Source organism: Salvelinus sp. IW2-2015, linkage group LG17 (assembly GCF_002910315.2).
Source record: "Salvelinus sp. IW2-2015 linkage group LG17, ASM291031v2, whole genome shotgun sequence".
In the NCBI taxonomy this organism is placed as follows: domain Eukaryota; kingdom Metazoa; phylum Chordata; class Actinopteri; order Salmoniformes; family Salmonidae; genus Salvelinus; species Salvelinus sp. IW2-2015.
This window is the reverse complement of record NC_036857.1, coordinates 17,245,254-17,268,549: the sequence shown is the minus strand read 5'-3', so window position 1 is coordinate 17,268,549 and position 23,296 is coordinate 17,245,254. Positions and strand designations below refer to the sequence as shown.

General features: G+C 42.9%; 1 protein-coding gene across 3 annotated transcripts in view; it reads left to right on the top strand.

Moving 5' to 3' along the window:
- cfap74 (cilia and flagella associated protein 74) overlaps window positions 1-23,296 on the top strand; it is a 49,169-nt gene that overhangs the window by 11,436 nt on the left and 14,437 nt on the right. For all 3 annotated transcript variants that reach the window (XM_024005440.2, XM_024005439.2, XM_024005438.2), the window contains exons 15-23: window positions 1,411-1,477; window positions 1,574-1,663; window positions 1,912-2,109; window positions 2,491-2,626; window positions 2,781-2,935; window positions 5,349-5,471; window positions 5,838-5,959; window positions 10,670-10,798; window positions 17,269-17,356. In XM_024005440.2, the coding sequence (XP_023861208.1) occupies window positions 1,411-1,477; window positions 1,574-1,663; window positions 1,912-2,109; window positions 2,491-2,626; window positions 2,781-2,935; window positions 5,349-5,471; window positions 5,838-5,959; window positions 10,670-10,798; window positions 17,269-17,356 (1,108 nt within the window). The remainder of the gene's footprint in view (window positions 1-1,410; window positions 1,478-1,573; window positions 1,664-1,911; window positions 2,110-2,490; window positions 2,627-2,780; window positions 2,936-5,348; window positions 5,472-5,837; window positions 5,960-10,669; window positions 10,799-17,268; window positions 17,357-23,296) is intronic.

Sequence of the window (23,296 nt, the reverse complement as noted above, 5' to 3'; positions counted from 1 at the left end):
TTTCATTCATTTCCAGGGCACAGCAGGCTACTGTCGACTGTCTTTGGAACTACTGAAAGTCAATCTGATTTCTATCTATTTGAAATAGCATGATATGACAATATGATTTCTCTCACTAGTATTTTAACAAATTTTGATGTAAGTATGTAAATAAATACATAGCATAGGGTATGTATAGGTGTGATTGACAGGCTTCAAAAATCAGAATACATTTTTAAAATGAATATAATTTTGAGTTGATTTCCTGGTGATGTTACAGTCTTTTATGTCCAACAACAACATACCAAAAATGTCTGCATCTGCAGCATTGAAGGTCCCCATGAACACCGCGGCCTCCATCATTCTTAAATGGAGCTGGCCGCCCAGCCAAACTGAGCAGTCGGGGGAGAAGGGGAGGTGACCAAGAACCCGATGGTCACTCTAACAGAGCTCCAAAGTTACTCCGTGGAGATGGGAGAACCTTCCAGAAGGACGACCATCTCGCAACACTCCACCAAACAGGCCTTTATGGTAGAGTGGCCAGACGGTAGCCATTTACTCAGTAAAAGGCACATGAAAGCCTGCTTGGCGTTTACCAAAGGCACCTAAAGGACTCTCAGACCATGAGAAACAAGATTCTCTGGTCTGATGAAACCAAGATTGAACTATTTGGCCAGAATGCCAAGCGTCACGTCTGGAGGAAACCTGGCACCATCCCTARGGTGAAGCGTGGTGGCAGCATCATGCTGTGGGGATGTTTTTCAGCGGCAGGGACTGGGAGACTAGTCAGGATCGAGGGAAAGATGAACAGAGCAAAGTACAGAGGGATCCTTGATGAAAACCTGCTCCAGAGTTCTCAGGATCTCAGACGGGTGAAGGTTCACCTTCCAACAGGACAATGACCCTAAGCACACAGCAAAGACAACGCAGGAGTGGCTTCGTGACAAGTCTCTGAATGTCCTTGAGTGGCCCAGCCAGAGCCCGGACTTGAACCTGATCCAACAGGAGAGACCTGAAAATAGCTGTGTAGCGACATTCCCCATCCAACATGACAGAGTTCGAGAGGATCTGCAGAGAAGAATGGGAGAAACTCCCCCAAATACATGTGTGCCAAGCTTGTAGCGTCATACCCAAGAAGACTTGAGGTTGTAATCACTGCCAAAGGTGCTTCAACAAAGTACTTAGTAAAGAGTCTGAATACTTATGGAAATGTGATGTTTCACTGTCTAAAACCTGTTTTTGATTTGTCATTATGGGGTATTATGTGTAGATTGATGAGGGGAAAAAAACAATATAATCAATTTTAGAATAAGGCTGTAACGTAACAAAATGTGGGAAAACCCAAGGAGTCTGAATACTTTCCGAATGCACTGTATATCCCACTATGTGTGAGATGCATTTGTTTGAATTGGGTTGAATCTTCTGTTTCAGCTTCGAGCCTCCTGGTCCAATATCAGCTGGGATGGCCTGTGACATGCAGGTCATTTTTCAACCAATGGTGAGTCAGTCAGACAAACAGACAGACAAGCATACCCATCTGTCTCCAAGAGTTATTTACCTCCCTAACAAATTATCACCATTGATGTCCTTCTAGATGAATAAGGATTTGAAGGGAGAGGTCCAGTTTGTGTCAGCAGCTGGCCCCTTCTCTGTGCCCATCAGATGTACCATTAAGAAAAGTCATGTGAGTACTAAGAAGGACCTCGTCTGAAGAGTGCCGATTTATCTTAGTATCCTACTACCTGCTGTCATCTGCATATTTCCTGAAATTGCTGCACACGGCCCTCAATTCTTCTATTCCTTATGTATAGTATTGCATTTACAATCTTGGGATATTCATCTCTACAAATGTACCCTCTCAAATACTGTGTACCTCATCCATGTGCTTTCTTAGTACTTATGCACCTTTTCATTGTGTCTCATGACTCCTAGCTGTCTGTGGACATCGACCTTATTGTCTTTGGTACCCACGTGGTGGGCCAGACCATTTCCCGGGCTATCACCCTGACCAACAGGGGGGCCCTGGGGACATGCTTCACCCTGGTCTCCTCCCCCTGCCCTAGCCTAGCGCAGTCCCAGCTCCAAGCCCAGGCTCATGCCTTGTCTGAGGCCTCCTCCGCCAGCACCGAGGTGAGACACTGACCCGTGATCCCAGTCATATGCATGTCCCTGTGTCATATCAGGTTTATAGAAACATTACAGTAATATATACTTTTTTACCATGAGCAATTGATTCCTATTACATTTACATTTAAGTCATTTAGCAGACGCTCTTATCCAGAGCGACTTACAAATTGGAAAGTTCATACATATTCATCCTGGTCCCCCCGTGGGGAATGAAACCCACAACCCTGGCGTTGCAAGCGCCATGCTCTACCAACTGAGCCCACGGGTCCGGCTGTCTTGTTAGCGGAGTGCACTGTAATTTGAATATATCCAATAGACACTGCTCTGGCCAGTGCTGGACAGTGGTATAGGGGTTTGTAAGTGTGTGTGTGCTTGTGTGTGTAGCTTTCACAGGAAAGGAGCACTTCAATAGCAGCAGCCTCTGACAACCAGGAGAGCCCTGCATCACGGGACTCAGGAGAACTCAAATCAGAAAGGAAGAGTCAGGAACCCTTGCTGTCTTCAGACTCCAAACAGTCAGGTAAATAAAACACATGGCTCTTTGATGTATAAAAATGAAACATCTCTCTACTCAGCATGTTAAATATATTTTTTATTTGCYTGCGTGCMTGCGGTGCAGTGTGTGTGGGGTGTGTCATTTCTGCGCTCATGTGTACATATGTATGTGGTATCAGGGGCCCAGACACCTGCTGTGTTAGAGACCCTGGGGGGTGTGGAGGCTGCCTCAGGAAGACGCAGCCTGGCCTCAGAGCAGCACGAGGGAGGCCCGGCCCTCAAGGCCAGCACAGAAGAGCCCTCAGACAGCAGCAGTGACATCACCATTGGAGAGGTACAGCACCTTTGAGTAACTGCTATAGTGTTGCTATATCAACACTGGAAAATAATTACTATGGTACAACACCAGTTCTTTGTAGAAGAGACTGGAATGTTGAATGAAGAACAAAAGTTTAGTCCAATTTTTAGTCCATACAGTTGAAGTTGGAAGTTTACGTACACTTAGGTTGGAGTCATTAAAACTCATTTTTCAACCACTCACAGTTTACATAACTAAGTTGACTGTGCCTTTGAACAGCTTGYAAAATTCCAGAAAATGATGTCATGGCTCTAAAAGCTTCTGATAGGCTAATTTACATCATTTGAGTCAATTGGAGGTGTACCCCTGGATGTATTTCAAGGCCTACCTTCAAACTTAGTGCCTCTTTGCTTGACATCATGGGAAAGTCAAAATAAATCAGCTAAGACCTCATTTTTGGGAGCAATTTCCAAATGCCTGAATGTGCCACGTTCATCTGTAAAAAAACAATAGTACGCAAGTATAAACACCATGGGTCCACGCAGCCGTCATACCCCTCAGGAAGGAGACGCGTTCTGTCTCCTAGAGATGAACGTACTTTGGTGCGAATAGTGCAAATCAATCGCAGAACAACAGCAAAGGACCTTGTGGAGGACCTCTATATCCACAGTAAAACGAGTCCTATATCGACATAACCTGAAAGGCAGCTCGGCAATGAAGAAGCCACTGCTCCAAAACCGCCATAAAAAAGCTAGACTACGGTTTGCAACTGTACATGGGGACAAAGATRGTACTTTTTGGAGAAATGTCCTCTGGTCTGATGAAACAAAAATATAACTGTTTGGCCATAATGACCATTGTTATGTTTGGAGGAAAAAGGGGGACGCTTGCAAGCCGAAGAACACCATCCCAACCGTGAAGCACGGGGGTGGCAGCATCATGTTGTGGGGGTGCTTTGCTGCAGGAGGGACTGGTGCACTTCACAAAATAGATGGCATCATGAGAAGAGAAAATTATGTGAATATATTGAAGCAACATCTGAAGACATCAGTCAGGAAGTTAAAGCTTGGTCGCAAATGGGTTTTCCAAATGGACAATGGACATACTTCCAAAGTTGTGGCAAATTGGCTTAAGGAGAACAAAGACAAGGTATTGGAGTGGCCATCACAAAGCCCTGACCTCAATCCCATAGAACATTTGTGGGCAGAACTGAAAAAGCGTGTGCGAGCAAAGAGGCCTACAAACCTGACTCAATTACACCAGCTCTGTCAGGAGGAATGGGCCAAAATTCACCCAACTTATTGTGGGAAGCTTGTGGAAGGCTACCCAAAACGTTTGACCCAAGTTAAACAATTTAAAGGCAATGCTACCAAATACTAATTGAGTGTAAGGAAACTTCTGACCCACTGGGAATGTGTTGAAATAAATTAAAGCTTTCTACTATTATTCTGACATTTAACAATCTTAAAATAAAGTGGTGATCCTAACTGACCTAAGACAGGGCATTTTTACTAGGATTAAATGATGTCAGGAATTGTGAAAAACTTAAATGTATTTGGCTAAGGTGTATGTAAACTCCAACTTCAACTGTATGTTAAGAACGTAAGTAACTGAATATAAGAGGTGCTATGTAAATCGGGCCCTTTGGTGTTATTATGATACAACTTTTCTTCATCCCCACTTCTCTGTATAGTTCTGTATTGATAGATGTCTGCCTTGGTCTTTGTGTGTGAATGCGTAAAATGGTGAATTATCAGATATGAACAAATGCATAAAAAATTACAGCACACACATACACACACACACATCCACACTAGTTCTGTAGTGATAGTCTGTCATCTCTGTCTGTCTCTCCATGGTGGGTTTGTGCACTAATGTCATGTGTCCTGCGGTCTCTACCTGTCTAGTTGTTGGCGCATTCTGGGCTCATTACTCCTGTCTTGGGGGTAATGGTGCATTGCTTCTCCCGCTACCTTTCGTGTGTGTGTTTTCACCATTTTACGCATTCATACACATTGTGCTCCCAGAGAATTGAAACTTTCCTGGAGTGATGTTCCACACTGAAGTGTTCTTCCTTCCACAACGTATTATTGAAATCCCTGTGTTATGGTGCAGAGGAGGACACCCAGCATTGACTGTAGTTAGATTTTATATGACTTTGAAATTTCACATCAGTATCACTATCATGAGATGTAGGGTACTATATTAAAACCAGCCCTAAAAAGATTTCACCTGGAGTGTATTCACTAGGAACCAAACAGAAGCAAATGGGCCAAAATGGGGAGGGACCTACTTGAATTTGTCCAATATGAAACTAGTTTTCATTGCAAAAAAAATTCCGTTGCAGAATGTTTTGCTACGCTGTACACTAATGAATACCGCTGATCCTGCACTTGATGATGTGACTGTTGTTGTGACATGTTCCCTCAAGACTAACTCCCATGCCTAGGTCAGAGAGGGGGAGGTGGGCCCGTTTGAAAGTGTCAAGTTGGAGATTGTATTCACACCCACCGTACCAGGGGAGGCTAAGTTGGACTTCCACATCAAGTTCTCCGACCCAACCTGTGAACCAGTAAGATTTTCCTCATGATGTCATCATCATTACCTGAGTGAACTAAAACTACAGCAAAAGTCTATTCAGCCAAAGCCAATAGCCAGGCGTTAACTTATGTATGACAAAAACAGCTTTCCTCTCTTGAGAATGTGTGATAGGAGTGATGTAGCCAATAAAATTATATGTAAAAATATAAGTTTTGTCATACCCATGGTATACGGTCTGATATATCACGACTTTCAGCCAATCACCATTCAGGGCTCGAACCACCCAGTTTATAATAATATATAATGTGTGAGGGCTAATGAGATGAATGTCCTTCTGGCATATCCCGGAATCATCCAAGCACTAGTTTTGATTGACGGGGGCCTTGTCTATTCACAGATATCCATTGGGGTCCGAGGGACGGCTGTGTGCGTGCCCGTGTGGGTGGCCCAGCCAAGCATTGTCCTGAAGATCTGCATGTTCGATCGCCTCTATCAAGACAGTATCGTGGTCCAAAGCAGGTGAGTCCGTCAATTGGGTAGAGACGGTCATTAATTTACATTATGTACAGTAGACTTTGGCCRGGGCCGGAGTCTGATCTAGTGGTAGTGCTACCAACCGGGTTACAAATCCCACCTCTGCCCTTCCTCTCTGTGTCCCTCCATACCTGTCTCCCTCCATACCTATATCCCCCTCTAGAAGACAACACATTCTTAAAAAACGAATGTAGTGTAATAGCACTTTTCTTGCCGTTTATAATTGACACATTTATATAACTTGTTTCTAGCTGCTGTTGCATATTCTGAGTGCTAGTCTAACACTGTCCCATTTAGCATGTGCTAAATTCTGTTTTTACAGAAAAYCTGCTCAAGAAAATCCCTTGCAATCACATGGACAGCTTACTCAAGCTTTTCTGAGATATAACTCAGCAAATGGGGACAATTTAGAATATACAGTTCATAATATTTAATAACATGACCAAAAGCAGGGAAATGTATTAGGCTTCACTTACACCCACCAAACCCTGGGACTACTGTATCGGATGGGGTCCAAGGTCCCCGGATAAGGTGCCATTTAAGATCTCAATCCCCTCTTCTTTAGGTGGGATTGAGCAATAGCAAATCCTTTTTGATTATGAATGTTATACATTATGCCGAGGAGTTAAGAAAGTGCTGCAGGCCATAACGTTTACAGGCATGTCTCTCCACACGTACGTCTTTGTGTCACACGTCACAGTGCGAGAAGGGATTTGTGGCAGCTGCCATCTGGAAGCTGGAGCACACAAATGCATGTGACAATGACCGCGACAGTGACGCCGAGAACGCCAGCTTTTTACCCCCCCCCCAAAAAGTCCCCAAAAATAGACACCAACTAGCATCATACAATATGTTACGTTTGCTCTTTTACCAATGGTATAAAATAATATACTGTGGTGTACATAGAACTGCTTTATAGTTATGGTTGTGTAAAGCAGTTGACATATTTTAGGGGAACAGTGAGAGCAACACCAACCAGCATCACACAAAATGTCATCTTGGCTTTTGAGTCAATGATTTATCCACTTTTAGCATATTTCAGGTGACAGCAAGTTTCATCGCCAACACCAAATCAAATCGAAGCCAAACATTTAAAACCATTTCCACTGACACCTGCGGGGGAGTCAAAGAAGATGACAAAGCAGACGACAATATGCTTTTCCTAAAACCACCTCCTGCCCTCTTTCTTCCCTCACTTATTTATAACAATACCTCCTGTATTCACAACCGTCCTCCTCTCACCCCGAGGAATGAGGCTGAGTTGATTAATGTCTTTTGTTTCTGACGCCGCTCCTCTTCCTACAAAAACAATAGTTGTTCTCTCCGTCGCCTCTCTTTTGAATGGAAGATTCCTAAAAATAGAGCATAAAGGAACGAGTGCCTAGGCATTTCTCCAGTGGCCCTCCTGAGTTGGTTGATTTAGGGTTTATCTTTTGACGTTGCCAGGAGAGGGGAGACATCGCTGTGGTGCTGGTGGTGGTGGGGTAATTACTCAAACTCCCTCTGAGGTGTTGAGTATCCCATCAGGCCTTGGGCCACGTGGGTTTTCACCAAGTGTGCCATCTGGACGTGCAGGGGATGGAAAGTGGCACCGCTACAGTATAGCCATGGGCACCTTGACTAGTGACGTATGTTAGTAGAGGCCTTAGCAAGTCATGAATGTTAAGAATTATTATTGTTATGGGCTAGCCTTGTCCCAGTCTTTATGTTTGGCATGACAAGGAGTGGCATAATGGCACAACCAGACTGATACCCAGTCTATCCATGAGCAACTCTAGCACTAAACCACAGTTTCTAAACCCAGAGACGCAACATCGCAAGACTTCCAGGAACACTTGCGAAACAGACCAAGCAGACCAGGCCGCGGTTTGGGGTTTGAGAAGTCAATAAGAGAAGTGAAAAATTCTTCCTTAGTTGTTAATTTGATCAAAATCTAAAGGCACGACATAGATTCGAGCCAATGTCTTAAGTAGTTGAAAATGCAATTACTCCAACCTCGTGAAAATTACAAACTGAGATGTTGTCATTTTTATCAAAAACGACTTTATATCAAAGGAGTGGTTTAATTTGATGGCCTGCACATTGACAATTCGGCGCGAGACGACATTTAGATCAATAACTTGTTCTGCGAATGTGCTTAGCTAGCCAACGCCTACAGGTGTGATCAGGGATTCCAATTGGAGAAGCAGTTTTAGCCCATCTTCTAACTGTACTGTCTTTGACTAAACCTTCCCCAGTCAAGGGCACTAGCATGCAATGGGTGTGAGCGCACTAGTCAGTCAGCTTTACCTAAACCAGATGACAGTGTAAGGAAGTCTATCAGCTCCACAGCTATAAGCCTCCTGGATATATGGGGCTTAGGTCTTTAACTAGTATAACTGAAAGCATTAAACCTCCACCAGCCATGGGCCTTATCACTAACCCTATCTGGTCGAGCGTATTAGAATCTAATACCCGTGTAATACCCTTTTGATAATCATTAGATCACGCTCTTATCCAGTCATGAACAATGGGTGTCAGTTCAAAACCATAACCGGTGGAAAGCATTGGCACTGCAAGAGAACATATAATCATGAAGTATGGCTCATAGAATGAACGTTAAAGAGCTACAATGTTAGTTCTATGGAGAGTCTTTCGTCATGATTAGAGAACATACAGTAAGTAACCAGTCATCCTTTTAACCAGAGTCATAGTACTGAACAAAATTATATATGCAACATGTAAAGTGTTGCTCCCATGTTTCATGAGCTGAAATAAAATATCACAGAATTCTTCCATACGCACAAAAGCATATTTCTCTCAAATTTTGTGCTCAAATTTGTTTACATCCCTGTTAGTGAAAATGTTTCCTTTTGCCAGGATAATCCATTCACCTGACAGGTGTGGCATATCAAGAAGTTGATTAAACACCTTGTGCTAGGGACTATAAAAGGCCACTCTAAAATGTTCAGTTTTGGGGCATCTGTGGCATTGTGTGACACGTTTTGAGGGAGCTTGCAATTGGCATACTGACTGCAGGAATGTTCACCAGAATTGTTGCCAGAGAATTTAATGTTCATTTCTCTAACATAAGCCGCCTTCAACATTGTTTTAGATAATTTGGCAGTACGTCCAACCGGCCTCACACGTGTATCCACGCCAGCCAAGGACCTCCACATGTGGCTTCTTAACCTGCAGGATCATCTTAAGACCAGCCACCCGGACAACTGATGAAGTTGAGGAAAATGTCTGTCTGTAATAAAGCCCTTTTGTGGCCTGGCTCCCCAGTGGGTGCCCTCCCAGACCCACACATGGCTGCACCCCTGCCCAGTCATGTGAAATACATAGATTAGGGCCTAATTTATGTATTTCAATTGACTGATTTCCTTATACGAACTGTAACGCAGTTACATCATTGAAGTTGTTGCATGTTGCGTTTATATTTTTGTTCAGTATACAGTGCATTCGGAAAGTATTCAGACCCCTTCACTTTTTTCACATTTTGTTACGTTACAGCCTTATTCTAAATTTGATTATATTGTTTTTTTCCCCCCTCATCAATCTACACATAATACCCCATAATGACAAATCAAAACAGGTTTTTAGACAGTGAAAAATCACATTTACATAAGTATTCCGACCCTTTACTCAGTACTTTGTTGAAGCAAAGTGTTGGTATGAAAATAAATTCAGGCTCTAACACAACATGTGGAAAAAGTCAAGGGGTGTGAATACTTTCTGATGGCACTGTAGAGAACTCTTCATATGTCTCTGCTTTTACCCGCAAAATGAGGAGTTCACTAGACTGCCCTATCCAATTAATATCCAACAAATGGCCTTAATTGATTATATGTCTCTGAATTCCTGGGACAGCAGTTTAAAGGTTGTCGTTTTGCTCAGGTAAAGACGGCCACTCCGACACCCCTGAGTGTCCTTGCCTCCGGGAGAAGAGCCATTTGTTTGACCCCCTATTCAAAGTGGATCACTTCATTTAGGCGTCGGAAAAAGGAATGAGCGCACCCATTCAGCACCTCTATCGAATCAATTTCTTTGGGGGTTCAACACTTCCACCTTTCAGTGGTCTTACTTCTGTATACTGGATGTGATGGAAAAAACTGACTGCACAGCGCTTCCACCGAGCGCGAGTCATTGAGTGTAGCTGTTGAGAGGGGAGCTCGTGTGTGTGTGTGTGCGTGTGCGCGTGTCGTTGGCCGTGCGTGGAGAATTCCCTGGGTAGTGATCCATTTATATCACCACAGCTACAGAGGGAGGCTTCTCACCACCGACACAACCATCTGTTGGATCCCCCTGAAATTGGGTCACCTAAACTATCGGCTGGGTGACGAGGACATGAGTACATTGCAGCAGTACCTACCAGACAATTTGTGTTCATGTCCCTCACACACTCACGATCCCCTCCGACTTCCTCGTCAAATATCTACATTGTAACAAGGGGACATCCTGGGAGTCTGTTGTGTAAAGTACACTCACCTTTAAATTTTCTTCGTGGGGGTCATCTTAATTTAGTATCGAAGCATGTAAAATGTATACAACAAATCACATAAACTGATGGATGCCATCTTGAGCAGTAGCTTGGTGAAACCTGTTGTGTCATAGACATAACACCGCCCTAACTTACTAAATAGGCTCTCCGTTGAGTTAGCAGCCCTAACTAACTAGTACAGGGCCTAACCAAACAGCTCTGTTGTATTGCAGAGCGAGCACTGCTCTTCGGCTGACATTCAAGGTGTGTCCGGAGCTGAGGAACCACATGGAGATCCTGCCTAAGACCGGCTACATCCAGGCCAGGTCCAGCTTCAACGCTAAGCTTAAGTTCCTGCCCAGGTAACCACACAGATACTAACACCAGAGTCATATTCATTAGTACACACAGTAGCAAAATCTAGCTAAATGCTTTGCAAATAAAAACAGAAACAAGCATTTCTTACTGGACAACTTCAGGTCGTCTCTCCCTGTTTCAGTCTCTTTTCTTCCGTTTGGTGCCTAGTTAATACAATGATAATGGATTTAGATCATGGGTAATTGATTGTCATACAGCATGCTGAAAGTGTGTTATACATATATAAACCCTTCACATACAGTATGTTCAGAATGCTTTACTCTAAAATCATGGTGTGAATAGTTCAGACCAGATCCAATTTAGCCTGCCTTATCTTTGTTTTACTGCCCGTTCATCTCTTATTCTGAAACTGGAGGCAGTTTACCTGGTAGTTTTCAGTGGTGGACCGGTTTCTTTAAGTATCTTGCCACTGCCAGCAGTTACAATTATGAAACATGTCCTCCATCATCTTCACCAATTAAACAGCGAAGTGCAAATCGCTCCCAACACAGAAATGGAGTGCCGTGAAGGCTTCTGATAATGTTTTTTAATGACTTTGAAGGACATGGTAATTTCTGGAAGGATGGGTGGGCTATTTTTAGGACGGTGAGGCTGAGTTGAGCTGCAGTTTGAGCACCAGGGGAACAGGGAAGACGACCTTCAGTACATAGATGAGAGGAGTAGAGAACGCTGCGGATAGGGGGCGAGAGTTCTCGTTCACGCCTACCTTGTTTTTTGGCATATTCATAGCTAAGAAGATTTCAGGTCTACTGATGGCAGTGGAAGATGAGGGAGGTTTTACATGACAAAAGTTAATGGCATATCGGATGGCTCGACTCCGGAGGGCTGGAGGGGAAGTGGGAAATGACAATAATCTGCCTTAGTGAATCAGAGAGAGGTTTAAAACCAGGATTAAGTGGAGAGAGCATTACTGCTGCCATGCTGTGGCGGGAGGCATGCCCCTCCTCTCCTTCTCTCTCAACATCTCTCTCTTTTTCTCTCTGATCACTCACTCTCCCCCCTACTTTCTCTGTTTTTCTCTCTCACTTTCTCTCTCTCTGTCCTTATCCCTCCATCCACCCATCCAGCAGTAGAAGACCTGCTTGCGTATCCAGCACAGTGCTTAGTTACATAACGGTCCGGGCCGACGCACAAAGCCCCATTCTGAGGTCTCTTGGAGAACACTGTAATCCTTAACATGCTCTAAAGAGAGCCTCAGCAGACAGGAAATCCAGCCGGATACAAAAAGTTTGGAAAATATCACATGATRTCCGGTGTTAACAAAAACATACCTTCTGTCAAGCACATACACTAGCTAGGCTGTCACGACTAGCACAGCAACGGTCTGCAACTGGTGGGTGGGGGTTGTATGATGCATCAGCTCCAATTTTGATTCGCGGTATTATTTCTAGATTCTATGTGTCTGTGTGTGTGTGTGTTTCTTTTGTCTTAAGCCATTCGTGACTATGCGACATCCAAACTGGCAGCTCTGGTACTGCTAGAACCGTGGCAGTAAGTTCCGTGTGAGAAGATTCCGTAGGTTGGCCTCACCACACACAAAGGCAGGAAGGCAGGCAGGGCTGTTTCATCTTACTGCTAGATAAGTCATTTGTTATATATTCTTCAGACGGCCGTTTATTTCTGCCTCTGCCTCTTCTCCAATAGATTCTGACTGTGAGTGTAAATGTAGTGTACACTCCTGAACCACGGATGGATCGCCCTCAGGCTACAGAGGGTTCAGGAATCCTCCAGTCCTAGAACTTTCTCTTTCTCGCTTTCTGTCTGTCTCGCTCTCTCTCTATTTCTTTGTCTCTCTTACTATCATCTCTCTTTGTCTTTACAATACATATCCAGGCCAAAATATACAAAGCAGTAGATCATCTCTTATAGCAGTTCATTGTGGGGATAAATAGCCTACATTTTTTTTAATAGTATTAGGGCAGATATTGATTGCTTCATCCAGTTTTTTATATATTCAATATACTACGATCGGTTTTGCCTTTTAGCTAGATAATGAATATTATCATATTAACAGGGGGGACCTGATCCTAGATCAGCACAACTGCTGTGATGAGCTTTGTGAATACGGGCCATGGTCAGTGGATTTGATTGAACAGGGACTTGTTCTGGATCATAAATGGTTTAGGTCTAATCTGTGGGAGATGTTGACCAGCTCGTCCGGTCAACTAGTCAGCTCAGGCTGGTAAAAGGAAGATTACTCTTGATTTACCCAGATTACAATTAACAGAGCTGCTGCCTTCACCAAGCAGTGCATCATTTACTGGTCTACATCACTAACATACATAAATGTTACTGTACGTGAGTTACAGGGAAGGAAAAATATATATTTTCAATAATATTTTTTTGGGGGGGGTGTTAGTTGTCAAGGGTGTTTTTCCTCCTTTTCCCAAATGTGATGATGAGAAATTCCCTAATCTTCTTTAATCCGTTTTGTAATCCTTGTTCATAATCACTGTTTTAATGTGAAAGTGAAAGCCAAGCAGGAGCCCATTTTGAATAGTGATATATATTTTTTAAACATACTCTGCTGCCTTTTCTCAGGTAGCCTAAAGTTTAAACCACTGTATAGCACGAACGTTGTCCCAAAGTTAGACAGTATTCCGCTGACAGAGACTGATGGATCTCTGACTCTCTCTCGCTCGCTCACACTCTCACTCTGTGTCAGTCTGCTGAGCCTTCCACTGTCAGGATTATAGGTGGTCCACAGATTATTGCGTTTTAGACTTTCCAAGTTTTAAGCAGTGACACAAAATGACTCCAACAGGATCTTTCTGCCACTTGTGTTGTGACTCAGGCAGATGCCGATGAAATGTTCGCTGAAATGCCACCTTGATCTTTGACTGCTTATGTGAGGATAATATAATGAATAATGTCATTGCTTTATACACAAACATTGCTTTCTAAGCACCACAGGTACAACTATTCAGTGTAGATCTACAGGTAACTGCCAAAATAAAGGAAACACTTGAGTAAATGAGGGATACAAGGTATATTGAAAGCAGGTGCTTCCACACAGATGTGGTTCCTGAGTTAATTAAGCAATTAACATCCCATCATGCTTAGGGTCATGTATAAAAATGCCCAGTTGCCCATTATTTTGGCTACCATGGCTAGAAGAAGAGATCTCAGTGACTTTGAAAGAGGGGTCTCAAAGGAGCATAGGGGTTTTAACTTCTTATGGCTGAAGGGGCAGTATTGAGTAGCTTGGATGAAAGGTGCCCATATCAAACGGCCTGCTCCTCAGTCATAGTTGCTAATATTTGCATATTATTATTAGTATTGGATAGAAAACACTCTAAAGTTTCTAAAACTGTTTGAATTATGTCTGTGAGATTTAACAGAACTCATATTGGCAGGCAAAATCCTGAGTTGAAATCAAAACAGGAAGTCAGAAATCTGAGCTTGTATGTATTCACCAGAGTCCCTAAAGAAATCCCCTTGAGCTATGAATGATTGTGCACTGCCTAGGGGTTCCACTAGATGTCAACCATCAATAGAAATTATAATGAGACTTCTATGATGTTGTGGGAGAGAATGATAGCAGAATCAGTCAGGTGTCCATCAAGCAGCCATTTTCTGATCATGCTTTTTCCTCYTGGWAGTCACTTGSGTTCCATMGCTCACYAAGACAAGAAYGAATACTCCGGTTGGAACTTTATTGAAGCTATATGTTAAAAACATCCTAATGATTGATTGTGTACTTAGTTTGAAATGTTTCTTTGACCGGTAATATCACTTTTTGAAGTTTTTGCCCGATATAACGCTGACCAGAATTAGCGTTTGGATATGTAAACCAGACGTGCTAACAAAAGAAGGTATTTGGACATAAATAACGYATTTTTTCGAACAAAACAAACATTTATTGTGGACCAGGGATTCCTGGTGTGCTTTCTGATGTAGATCATCAAAGGTAAGGGAATATTTATCATGTATTTTCGTGTTTATGTTGACGCCATCTTTGCAGCTGTGGTATTTTACTTTTGAGCGCCGTCTCAGATTATAGCGTGCGTTTCTTTTTCCGTAAAGTTTTTTTWAAATCTGACACAGCGGTTGCATTAAGGAGAGGTATATCTATAATTCCATGTTTATAACTTGTATTATCATCTATATTTATGATGAGTATTTCGTTGAAACGATGTGGCTATGCAAAGTCACTTGATGTTTTTGCAACTAGTGAATCTAGTCGCCTCAATGTAAACTCKGATTTTTTAATATAAATATGAATTTAATCAAACAAAACATGCATGTATTGTGTAACATGAAGTCCTATGAGTGTCATCTGATGAAAATAATCGAAGGTTAGTGATTCATTTTATCTCTATTCTGTTTTTTGTGAAGCTACCTTTAGCTGGAAAAAATGGCTGTGATTATTGTGGTTTTGTGGTGACCTAACATAATCGTTTGTAGTGCTTTCGCTGAAAAGCCTATTTGAAATCGGACACTTTGGTGGGATTAACAACAAGATTACCTTTAAAATTATATAAGACACATGAATGTCTGAGGAATTTTAATTATGAGATTTCTGTTTTTTGAATTTGGCGCCATGCACTTTGACTGGCTGTTGTCATATCGGTCCCGTTACCGGGACTTCAGCCATAAGAAGTAAGGGTGTGTATATGTGTGTCACAAGATCTCAACCCAATTGAACACTTATGGGAGATTCTGGAGTGGCGCCTGAGACAGAGCTTTTCCGCCACCATCAACAGAACACCAAATGATGGAATTTCTGGTGGAAGAATGGTGTGGCATCCCTCCAGTAGCGTTCCAGACACTTGTAGAATTTATGCCGAGGTGCATTGAAGCTGTCCTGGTGGCTCGCGGTGGCCCAACGCGCTTTTAAGACACTTTATGTTGGTGTTTCCGTTATTTTAGAAGTTACCTTTTAAGTTCTCTTATAATTCATTATCTTGTTGAAGACTACATGTGCATAGTGTTATTTGGGTAAGATTTGGAGGAGAGAAATAGTGGATAAACTGGTTGCCGAGTGCAGCATGAGGTAAAATTGCGGGATGCCAAAAACATGAAAACCTCATCCAACCGCACATTTCCCCTCAGCAGCATATGGGTCTGGCGACATCCCGCCAGGCTTTTTCACTCTACCCTGCCAAGCTAGTTCAAGAGTGACTCTCCAGCAGAGATTCTATTAGCAGAGAACACAAGGGCTTCCAAACAACTCCCAATAATAATTCCCCCTTCTGTCATTGTGGGATTCAGATACAATTGATACAATTGAGACATGTTCGCTTTTCTGTTTTGTTGTAAATGTCATACAGTACAGATGAAGGATCTTAATTTGATCTCCCTTTTGTTGCAGGAAATGTCTTGCACAGCAGGAAATGCAAAGGTGTAGTGTATTCAAGGTTTAAAAAGTCTTCTAAAGTTTGTAATTTCCACTTTAAAATGTCAGACTTGATTTCCCCTAACAAAAAATGTGTTTAAACCCCTAAAAAAAAAGTGTACATTAATTAGAATTCACACAATAATTCACATTTCCTGTTGCTGCAGGATTATTTTCCTGCTGTGAGAAACTGGTAAATTTAAGATCCAACATCTGTACATCCGAGCTGGTTGAAATACAACACTGATTTGCTGTAAGATCGTAAGTATGAAACGCGCCTTTTCCCTAGGCTCTGACAGATTTGTTGGAAGCATTGGGCGTCTCTTCAAGAGCTTTGTATTCATTTGGAAAACCTCTGACATCTGGAAATCCCTCTTAAATTGCTTTAAACCCTCTGACACTGGCAGCATTAGCTCTCATGRCTTCATAGAGCCAGCATTACCAAACAGGGAGAGAGAGAGGAGTCAGGAGTGGGCTGGGTTTGTGCTGCTCACTGTGGATCCACTGGGGATTGGCATCTGACTGTTGTTTTCATGCTAATCAAGTATTGGCTGCTAGTAGTAGAGAGATGGCAGTTCTCACGAGAGCAGCTCTCCACCTAGGGTATTGATTGAGCTAGTGCTTTACATAAGCTCTGTGTATGACTGCAAGCCCTCTTTGATGTGTACTTATGCCCAACATCACCATGGCTGCAGCCCACAGTAGTGTGGAGGCGTGCTCTCTTGCCTTCCCTGGTGATTCTACAGATCTAAACGGGGGATAGTCGTGTTGGTTTACAGTGAAACGCTGAAGGTTTTCCACCATGGGCCCTCTCTATCCCTCGCACTGAGAATTTTCCCAGTTGTTGAGGGCTGGGACATATTTGCTGATGTAATGTTTGAAGGTAAACTCTGAAATATGACATACACCGTGGGGCGACTTACAGAAGTCAACAACAAAATTCTAATCTAACAAGACTGCTAGCATTGGCTCTTCCCAATAGTGGCAGCCTTGACAGATTGTGGTTGTTCATGAGCAGGAAGTTGCCGCGCTGTGCATGATGGTGTCATATTGCTGAGTTAATGTACAGTATAATGATTTCCTGTATACTTATACCCACTGTTCTTCCATCCCTAGACGTTCCTTGTTCGAGGATGCAAAGACGTTTTTTGACAGCGAAACAGGAGTGCTGGAAGTCCCCTTGACATTGCAAGTGGCTGATCAGGTTTGTTGCACTGTTAAGCTCTAAACTTACAGGCAAGAATTCAATTGTGTTATTTCAAAGTGCACAAAAAGTAAACAATCTGTATCAGTCAACTAACACTGATACTATCAGTTGAAAATGTCCACAAAAGGAACACAGCCAGGGATGCAGAAGGAAGCAATTTGGGAGATGAGTTTTCCTCAAATACTGCACAAACAGCCTTTGAGAAATACCATTGTGGAAAATGTCAATATGAGATGATTGAATTCTGGATGCAGTCTACAGTATTGAAGTATCATACAATACAACAGCCCCTCTCAATCTACACGGAAGCGTTGAGTACTTATTCATAAGTAGCAAACCTTCTGCAGGTCCCCATGAAGGGCAGAAGCACTGAAGGTTGTAAATTAACCCATTTTAATGGTAGCAAGCTAAAATTATCCACCACCCCAAGGCCTGCACTGTTCCATGAGTGCTAATGAGCCAAGCATAAAGGTTATTCCACGTTGTTTTYCTGAAAAGGTCTCCATAATATCATTTGGATTATTTGTTTTTCGTGTTGTTTCCACTCTATTTGAGCTCTTTTAAATAGATTCAAAATAGGTAAAAAAATATTTTCTCACAGAATTATATTATTTCTATTCAGCTTTCAGTTGTGAAACGGTTACATTCAGGGTGTTTGGCACGTAATCTGCTGATCAGATAATACAACTGGAAATCATAAAGGGATTATCTTCCATTTTTAGGCACTGATTCGTGATGCTCCAGGGATTATTCTGGATATCCCACCACCTATTGATTTATGTCAAAAGTTTTATCAATGTATAGTTATCCAAGTGAAGTATTAAGTAAGTACATCAGGGATTGTTAAATTCCTTTTGACATGCACACACACACACACACACACACAGACTCAACAGCAGACTCAAATCCAACACACAAAACAGGCTCCGACCCAACACTCGTGCCGCATTTGTGCTGTGTTACCCAGTCATCAAATCCCCCAAACTGGCCAGCAGTCACACTCCTTTAGCCAAATCATCACCTTACCCACCCTGCCCCCCCATGCGCCATCGCCCACCTCCTAAACCCACACCCCTATACTTGGGAGGAGTGTAGAGGATTTGGAGGCAGTAGGTTTTCACAGAGCCAAAAGCAGGCCAGCAGGATGTTCCTGCAGAGACCCAAAGCTGTGCCCCCATTCTTGAACCCTTAACCCTGGCTCCTCTCCAGGCCTCCCTCTCTGGCCACCAGGCCCTCTCTGGCCGGTGCTGAAAGCGTGAACGGGTAAACAAGGAAAGCTGCCGCACCCAGATACGGCTGAGGAGGACATTAATACATAGGTAGGAACGCTGCTCTTAGGACATCAAATTGTATTTGTCGCATGCTTATTTACAAGCCCTTAACCAACAATGCAGTTTTAAGAAAAATAAGTGTTAAGTAAAAAATAGATAAGTAAAAAAAATAACTAATAATTAAAGAGCAGTAGTAAAATAACAGTAGCGAGGCTACATACAGGGGGTACCTGTACAGAGRTAATGTGCGGGGGCACCGGTTAGTCGAGGTAATTGAGATAATATGTACATGTAGGTAGAGTTAAAGTGACTATGCATAGATAATAAACAGAGAGTAGCAGCAGCGTAAAAGGGGAGGGGGGGACGACGACAATGAAAATAGTCTGGGTAGCCATTTAATTAGCGTTCCGGTACCGCTTGCCGTGCGGTAGCAGAGAGAACAGTCTATGACTAGGGTGGCTAGAGTCTGACAATTTTTAGGGCCTTCCTCTGACACCGCCTGGTATAGAGGTCCTGGATGGCAGGAAGCTTGGCCCCAGTGATGTACTGAGCCATACGCACTACCATTTGTAGTACCTTGCGGTCGGAGGCCGAGCAGTTTCCATACCAGGCGGTGATTTAACCATTCAGGATGCTCTCGATGGTGCAGCTGTAGAACTTTTTGAGGATCTGAGGACCCATGCCAAATCTTTTCAGTCTCCTGAGGGGGAGGAATAGGCTTTGTCGTGCCCTCTTCACGACTGTCTTGGTGTGTTTGGACCATGATAGTTTGTTGGCGATGTGGACACCAAGAAACTTGAAGCTCTCAACCTGCTCCACCACAGCCCCGTCGACAAGAATGGGGGCGTGCTCGGTCCTCCTTTTCCTGTAGTCCACGCTCATCTCCTTTGTCTTGACAACAGATTGTTCCACCTGGTTCAAAAATGTATTTTCTTTCATTCTATTACTTTAGGTGCATTTGATTTAGCTTTCCCCGTGGGCTTTGTGGGCAGGGTTTTCACTTTTCTGACTATTTTGTTGTTTTAATCGTGCCAGGCGAGCTAAATCAAGTGCACCTATTGGGATTGAAACATACAGTACCAGTCAAAAGTTTGGACACACCTACTCATTCCTGGGTTTTTCTTTATTTTTACTATTTTCTACATTGTAGAATAATAAATCACGGACATTGTCACCAGCAAAGCACCACCTACTCTGCTTCTCATAAAGACACGGTGGTTGGAACCAAAAATCTCATCAGACCAAAGGACAGATTTCCACCGGTCTAATGTCCATTACTCGTGTTTCTTTTTATTGGTGTCCTTTAGTAGTGGTTTCTTTGCAGCAATTTGACCATGAGGGCCTGATTCACTCTCTCCTCTGAACAGTTGATGTTGAAATGTGTGTTGAACTCTGAAGCATTTATTTGGGCTGCAATTTCTGAGGCTGGTAACTCTTATGAACTTATTTTTTGCAGCAGAGGTAACTCTGGGTCTTCCTTTCCTGTGAGGGTCCTCATGAGAACCAGTTTCATCATAGCGCTTGATGGTTTTTGTGACTGCACTTGAAGAAACTTTCAAAGTTCTTGAAATTGTCCGGATTGAGTGACCTTCATGCCTTAAAGTAGATGGGCTGTCGTTTCTCTTTGCATATTTGAACTGTTCTTGCCATAATATGGACTTGTTCTTTTACCAAATAGGGCTATCTTCTGTATACCACCCCTACCTTGTCACAACACAACTGATTGGCTCAAACGCATTAAAGGAAAGACATTCCACAAATTAACTTAACAAGGCACACCTGTTAATTAAAATGCATTCCAGGTAACTACCTCATGAAGCTGGTTGAGAGAATGCCAAAAGTGTGCAAAGGGTGGCTACTTTGAATAACAGTCACTATTATTCTACAATGTAGAAAAACCCTTGAATGAGTAGGAGTCAAAACTTTTGACTGGTATTGAACATACAGTGGGGAGAACAAGTATTTGATCCACTGCCGATTTTGCAGGTTTTCCTACTTACAAAGCATGTTAGGGTCGTAATTCATAGGTACACTTCAACTGTGAGAGACGGAATCTAAAACAAAAATCGAAAATCACATTGTAAGTTTAATTTGCATTTTATTGCATGACATAAGTATGTCCTTACACAGCTCTCTGGTCTTGGCGATGTGGAGAGGTTGGAGTCTGTTTGATTGAGTGTGTGGAAAGGTGTCTTTTATACAGGTAGGGAGTTCAAACAGGTGCAGTTAATACAGGTAATGAGTGGAGAACAGGAGGGCTTCTTAAAGAAAAACTAACAGGTCTGTGAGAGCCGGATTTCTTACTGATTGGTAGGTGATCAAATACTTATGTCATGCAATAAAATGCAAATTAATTACTTAAAAATCATACAATGTGATTTTCTGGGCTTTTGTTTTAGATTCCGTCTCTCACAGTTGAAGTGTACCTATGATAAAAATTACAGACCTCTACATGCTTTGTAAGTAGGAAAACCTGCAAAATCGACAGTGTATCAAATACTTTTTTATTTATTTATTTATTTAACCTTTATTTAACCAGGTAGGCAAATTGAGAACCAGTTCTCATTTACAATTGCGACCTGGCCAAGATAAAGCAAAGCAGTTCGGCACATACAACAACACATAGTTACACATGGAGTAAAACAAACATATAGTCAATAATACAGTGAAAAAAATAAGTTATATACAATGTGAGCAGTGAGGTGAGATAAGGGAGGTGAAGCAAACAAATATATGTATAAATAAATAAAAATATAAAAAGGCCATGGTGGCGAAGTAAATACAACACAGCAAGTAAAATAAAAAATAAAAACACTGGAAGTTGGTTTGCAGTGGAAGAAAGCGCAAAGTAGAGACAGAAAAATAATGGTGCAAAGGAGCAAAATAAATAAATAAATACAGTAGGTAAAGAGTAGTTGTTGGGCAAATTATAGATGGGCTATGTACAGTGCAGTAATCTATGAGCTGCTCTGACAGCTGGTGCTTAAAGCTAGTGAGGAGATAAGTGTGTTTCCAGTTCAGAGATTTTTGTAGTTCTTCCAGTCATTGGCAAGCAGAGAACTGGAAGGAGAGGCGTCCAAAGAAGAATTGTTTTGGGGTGGACTAGAGAGATATACCTGCTGGAGCGCGTGCTACAGGTAGGTGCTGCTATGGTACCAGCGAGCTGAGATAAGGGGACTGTTACCTAGCAGGGTCTTGTAGATGACCTGGAACCAGTGGGGGTAGAGTTTCGCGGGCGCACGAGTATGGACGAGGCAGCCAACGAGAGTGTACAGGTCGCAGTGGTGGGTAGTATATGGGGCTTTGGTGACAAAACGGATGGCACTTTGATAGACTGTGCCATTCAATTTATTGAGTAGGGTTTTGGAGGCTATTTTGTAAATGAATCACCGAAGTCGAGATTGGTTAGATGGGCAGTTTTACAAGGGTATGTTTGGCAGCATGAGTAAAGGATGCTTTGTTGCGAATAGGAAGGCAATTCTAGATTTAACTTGGATTGGAGATGTTTGATGTGGTCTGGAAGGAGAGTTTACGGTCTAACCAGACACCTAGGTATTTGTAGTTGTCCACATATTCTAAGTCAGAGCGCGTCCAGAAGTAGTATGTTGGACAGGCGGGCAGGTGCAGAGACACGATGGTTGAAGAGCATGCATTTAGTTTTCCTTGTATTTAAGAGCAATTGGAGGCCACGGAAGGAGAGTTGTATGCATTGAAGCTCGCCTGAGGGTGTTAAGCTTAACAGTGTCAAAAAGAAGGGCAGAAGTATAGACATAATGTGTCGCTCTGCGTAGAGGTGGATCAGAGAATCACCAGCACAAGAGCGACATCATTGATGATATCAGAGACGAGAGCGGCGTCCAAAATTGAACCCTGTGGCACCCCATAGAGCTGCCAGAGGCCCGGACAACAGACCCTCCCGATTGACACACTGAACTCGATCAGAGAAGTAGTTGTGAACCAGGCGAGGCAACATTAGAGAAACCAAGGCTGTCGAGTCTGCCGATGAGGATGTTGTGATTAACAGAGTCAAAAGCCTTGGCCAGGTCAATGAATACGGCTGCACAGTATTGTTCTATCGATGGCGGTTAAGATATCGTTAAACTGAGCGTGGCTGAGGTGCACCCGATGACCAGACTCTGAACCAGATTGCATAGCGGAGAAGGTATGGTGGGATCGAAATGGTCGAATTCTGTTGTTGACTTGGCTTCGAAGACCTTAGAAAGGCAGGGTAGGATAGATATAGGTCTGTAGCTGTTAGGGTCAAGAGTGTCCCCCCTTTGAAGAGGGGATAACCGCAGCTGCTTTCCAATCTTTGGGAATCTCAGCGACACGAAAGAGAGGTTGAGAGGCTGTAATAGGGGTGGCAACAATTTCAGCAGATAGTTTTAGAGAAGAAAGGGCCAGATTATCTAGCCCGGCTGATTTGTAAGGGTCCAGATTTTGCAGCTCTTTTAGAACATCAGCTGACTGTATTTGGAGAAAGAGAAATGGGGAAGCTTGGGCGAGTAGCAGAGGGGAGGCAGTGTGTGTCCGGGGTGGGGGTAGCCAGGTGGAAAGCATGGCCAGCCGTAGAAAAATGCTTATTGAAATTCTCAATTATAGTGGATTTGCGGTGGTGACAGTGTTTCCTATCTTACGAGCAGTTGGAAGCTGGGAGGAGGTGTTC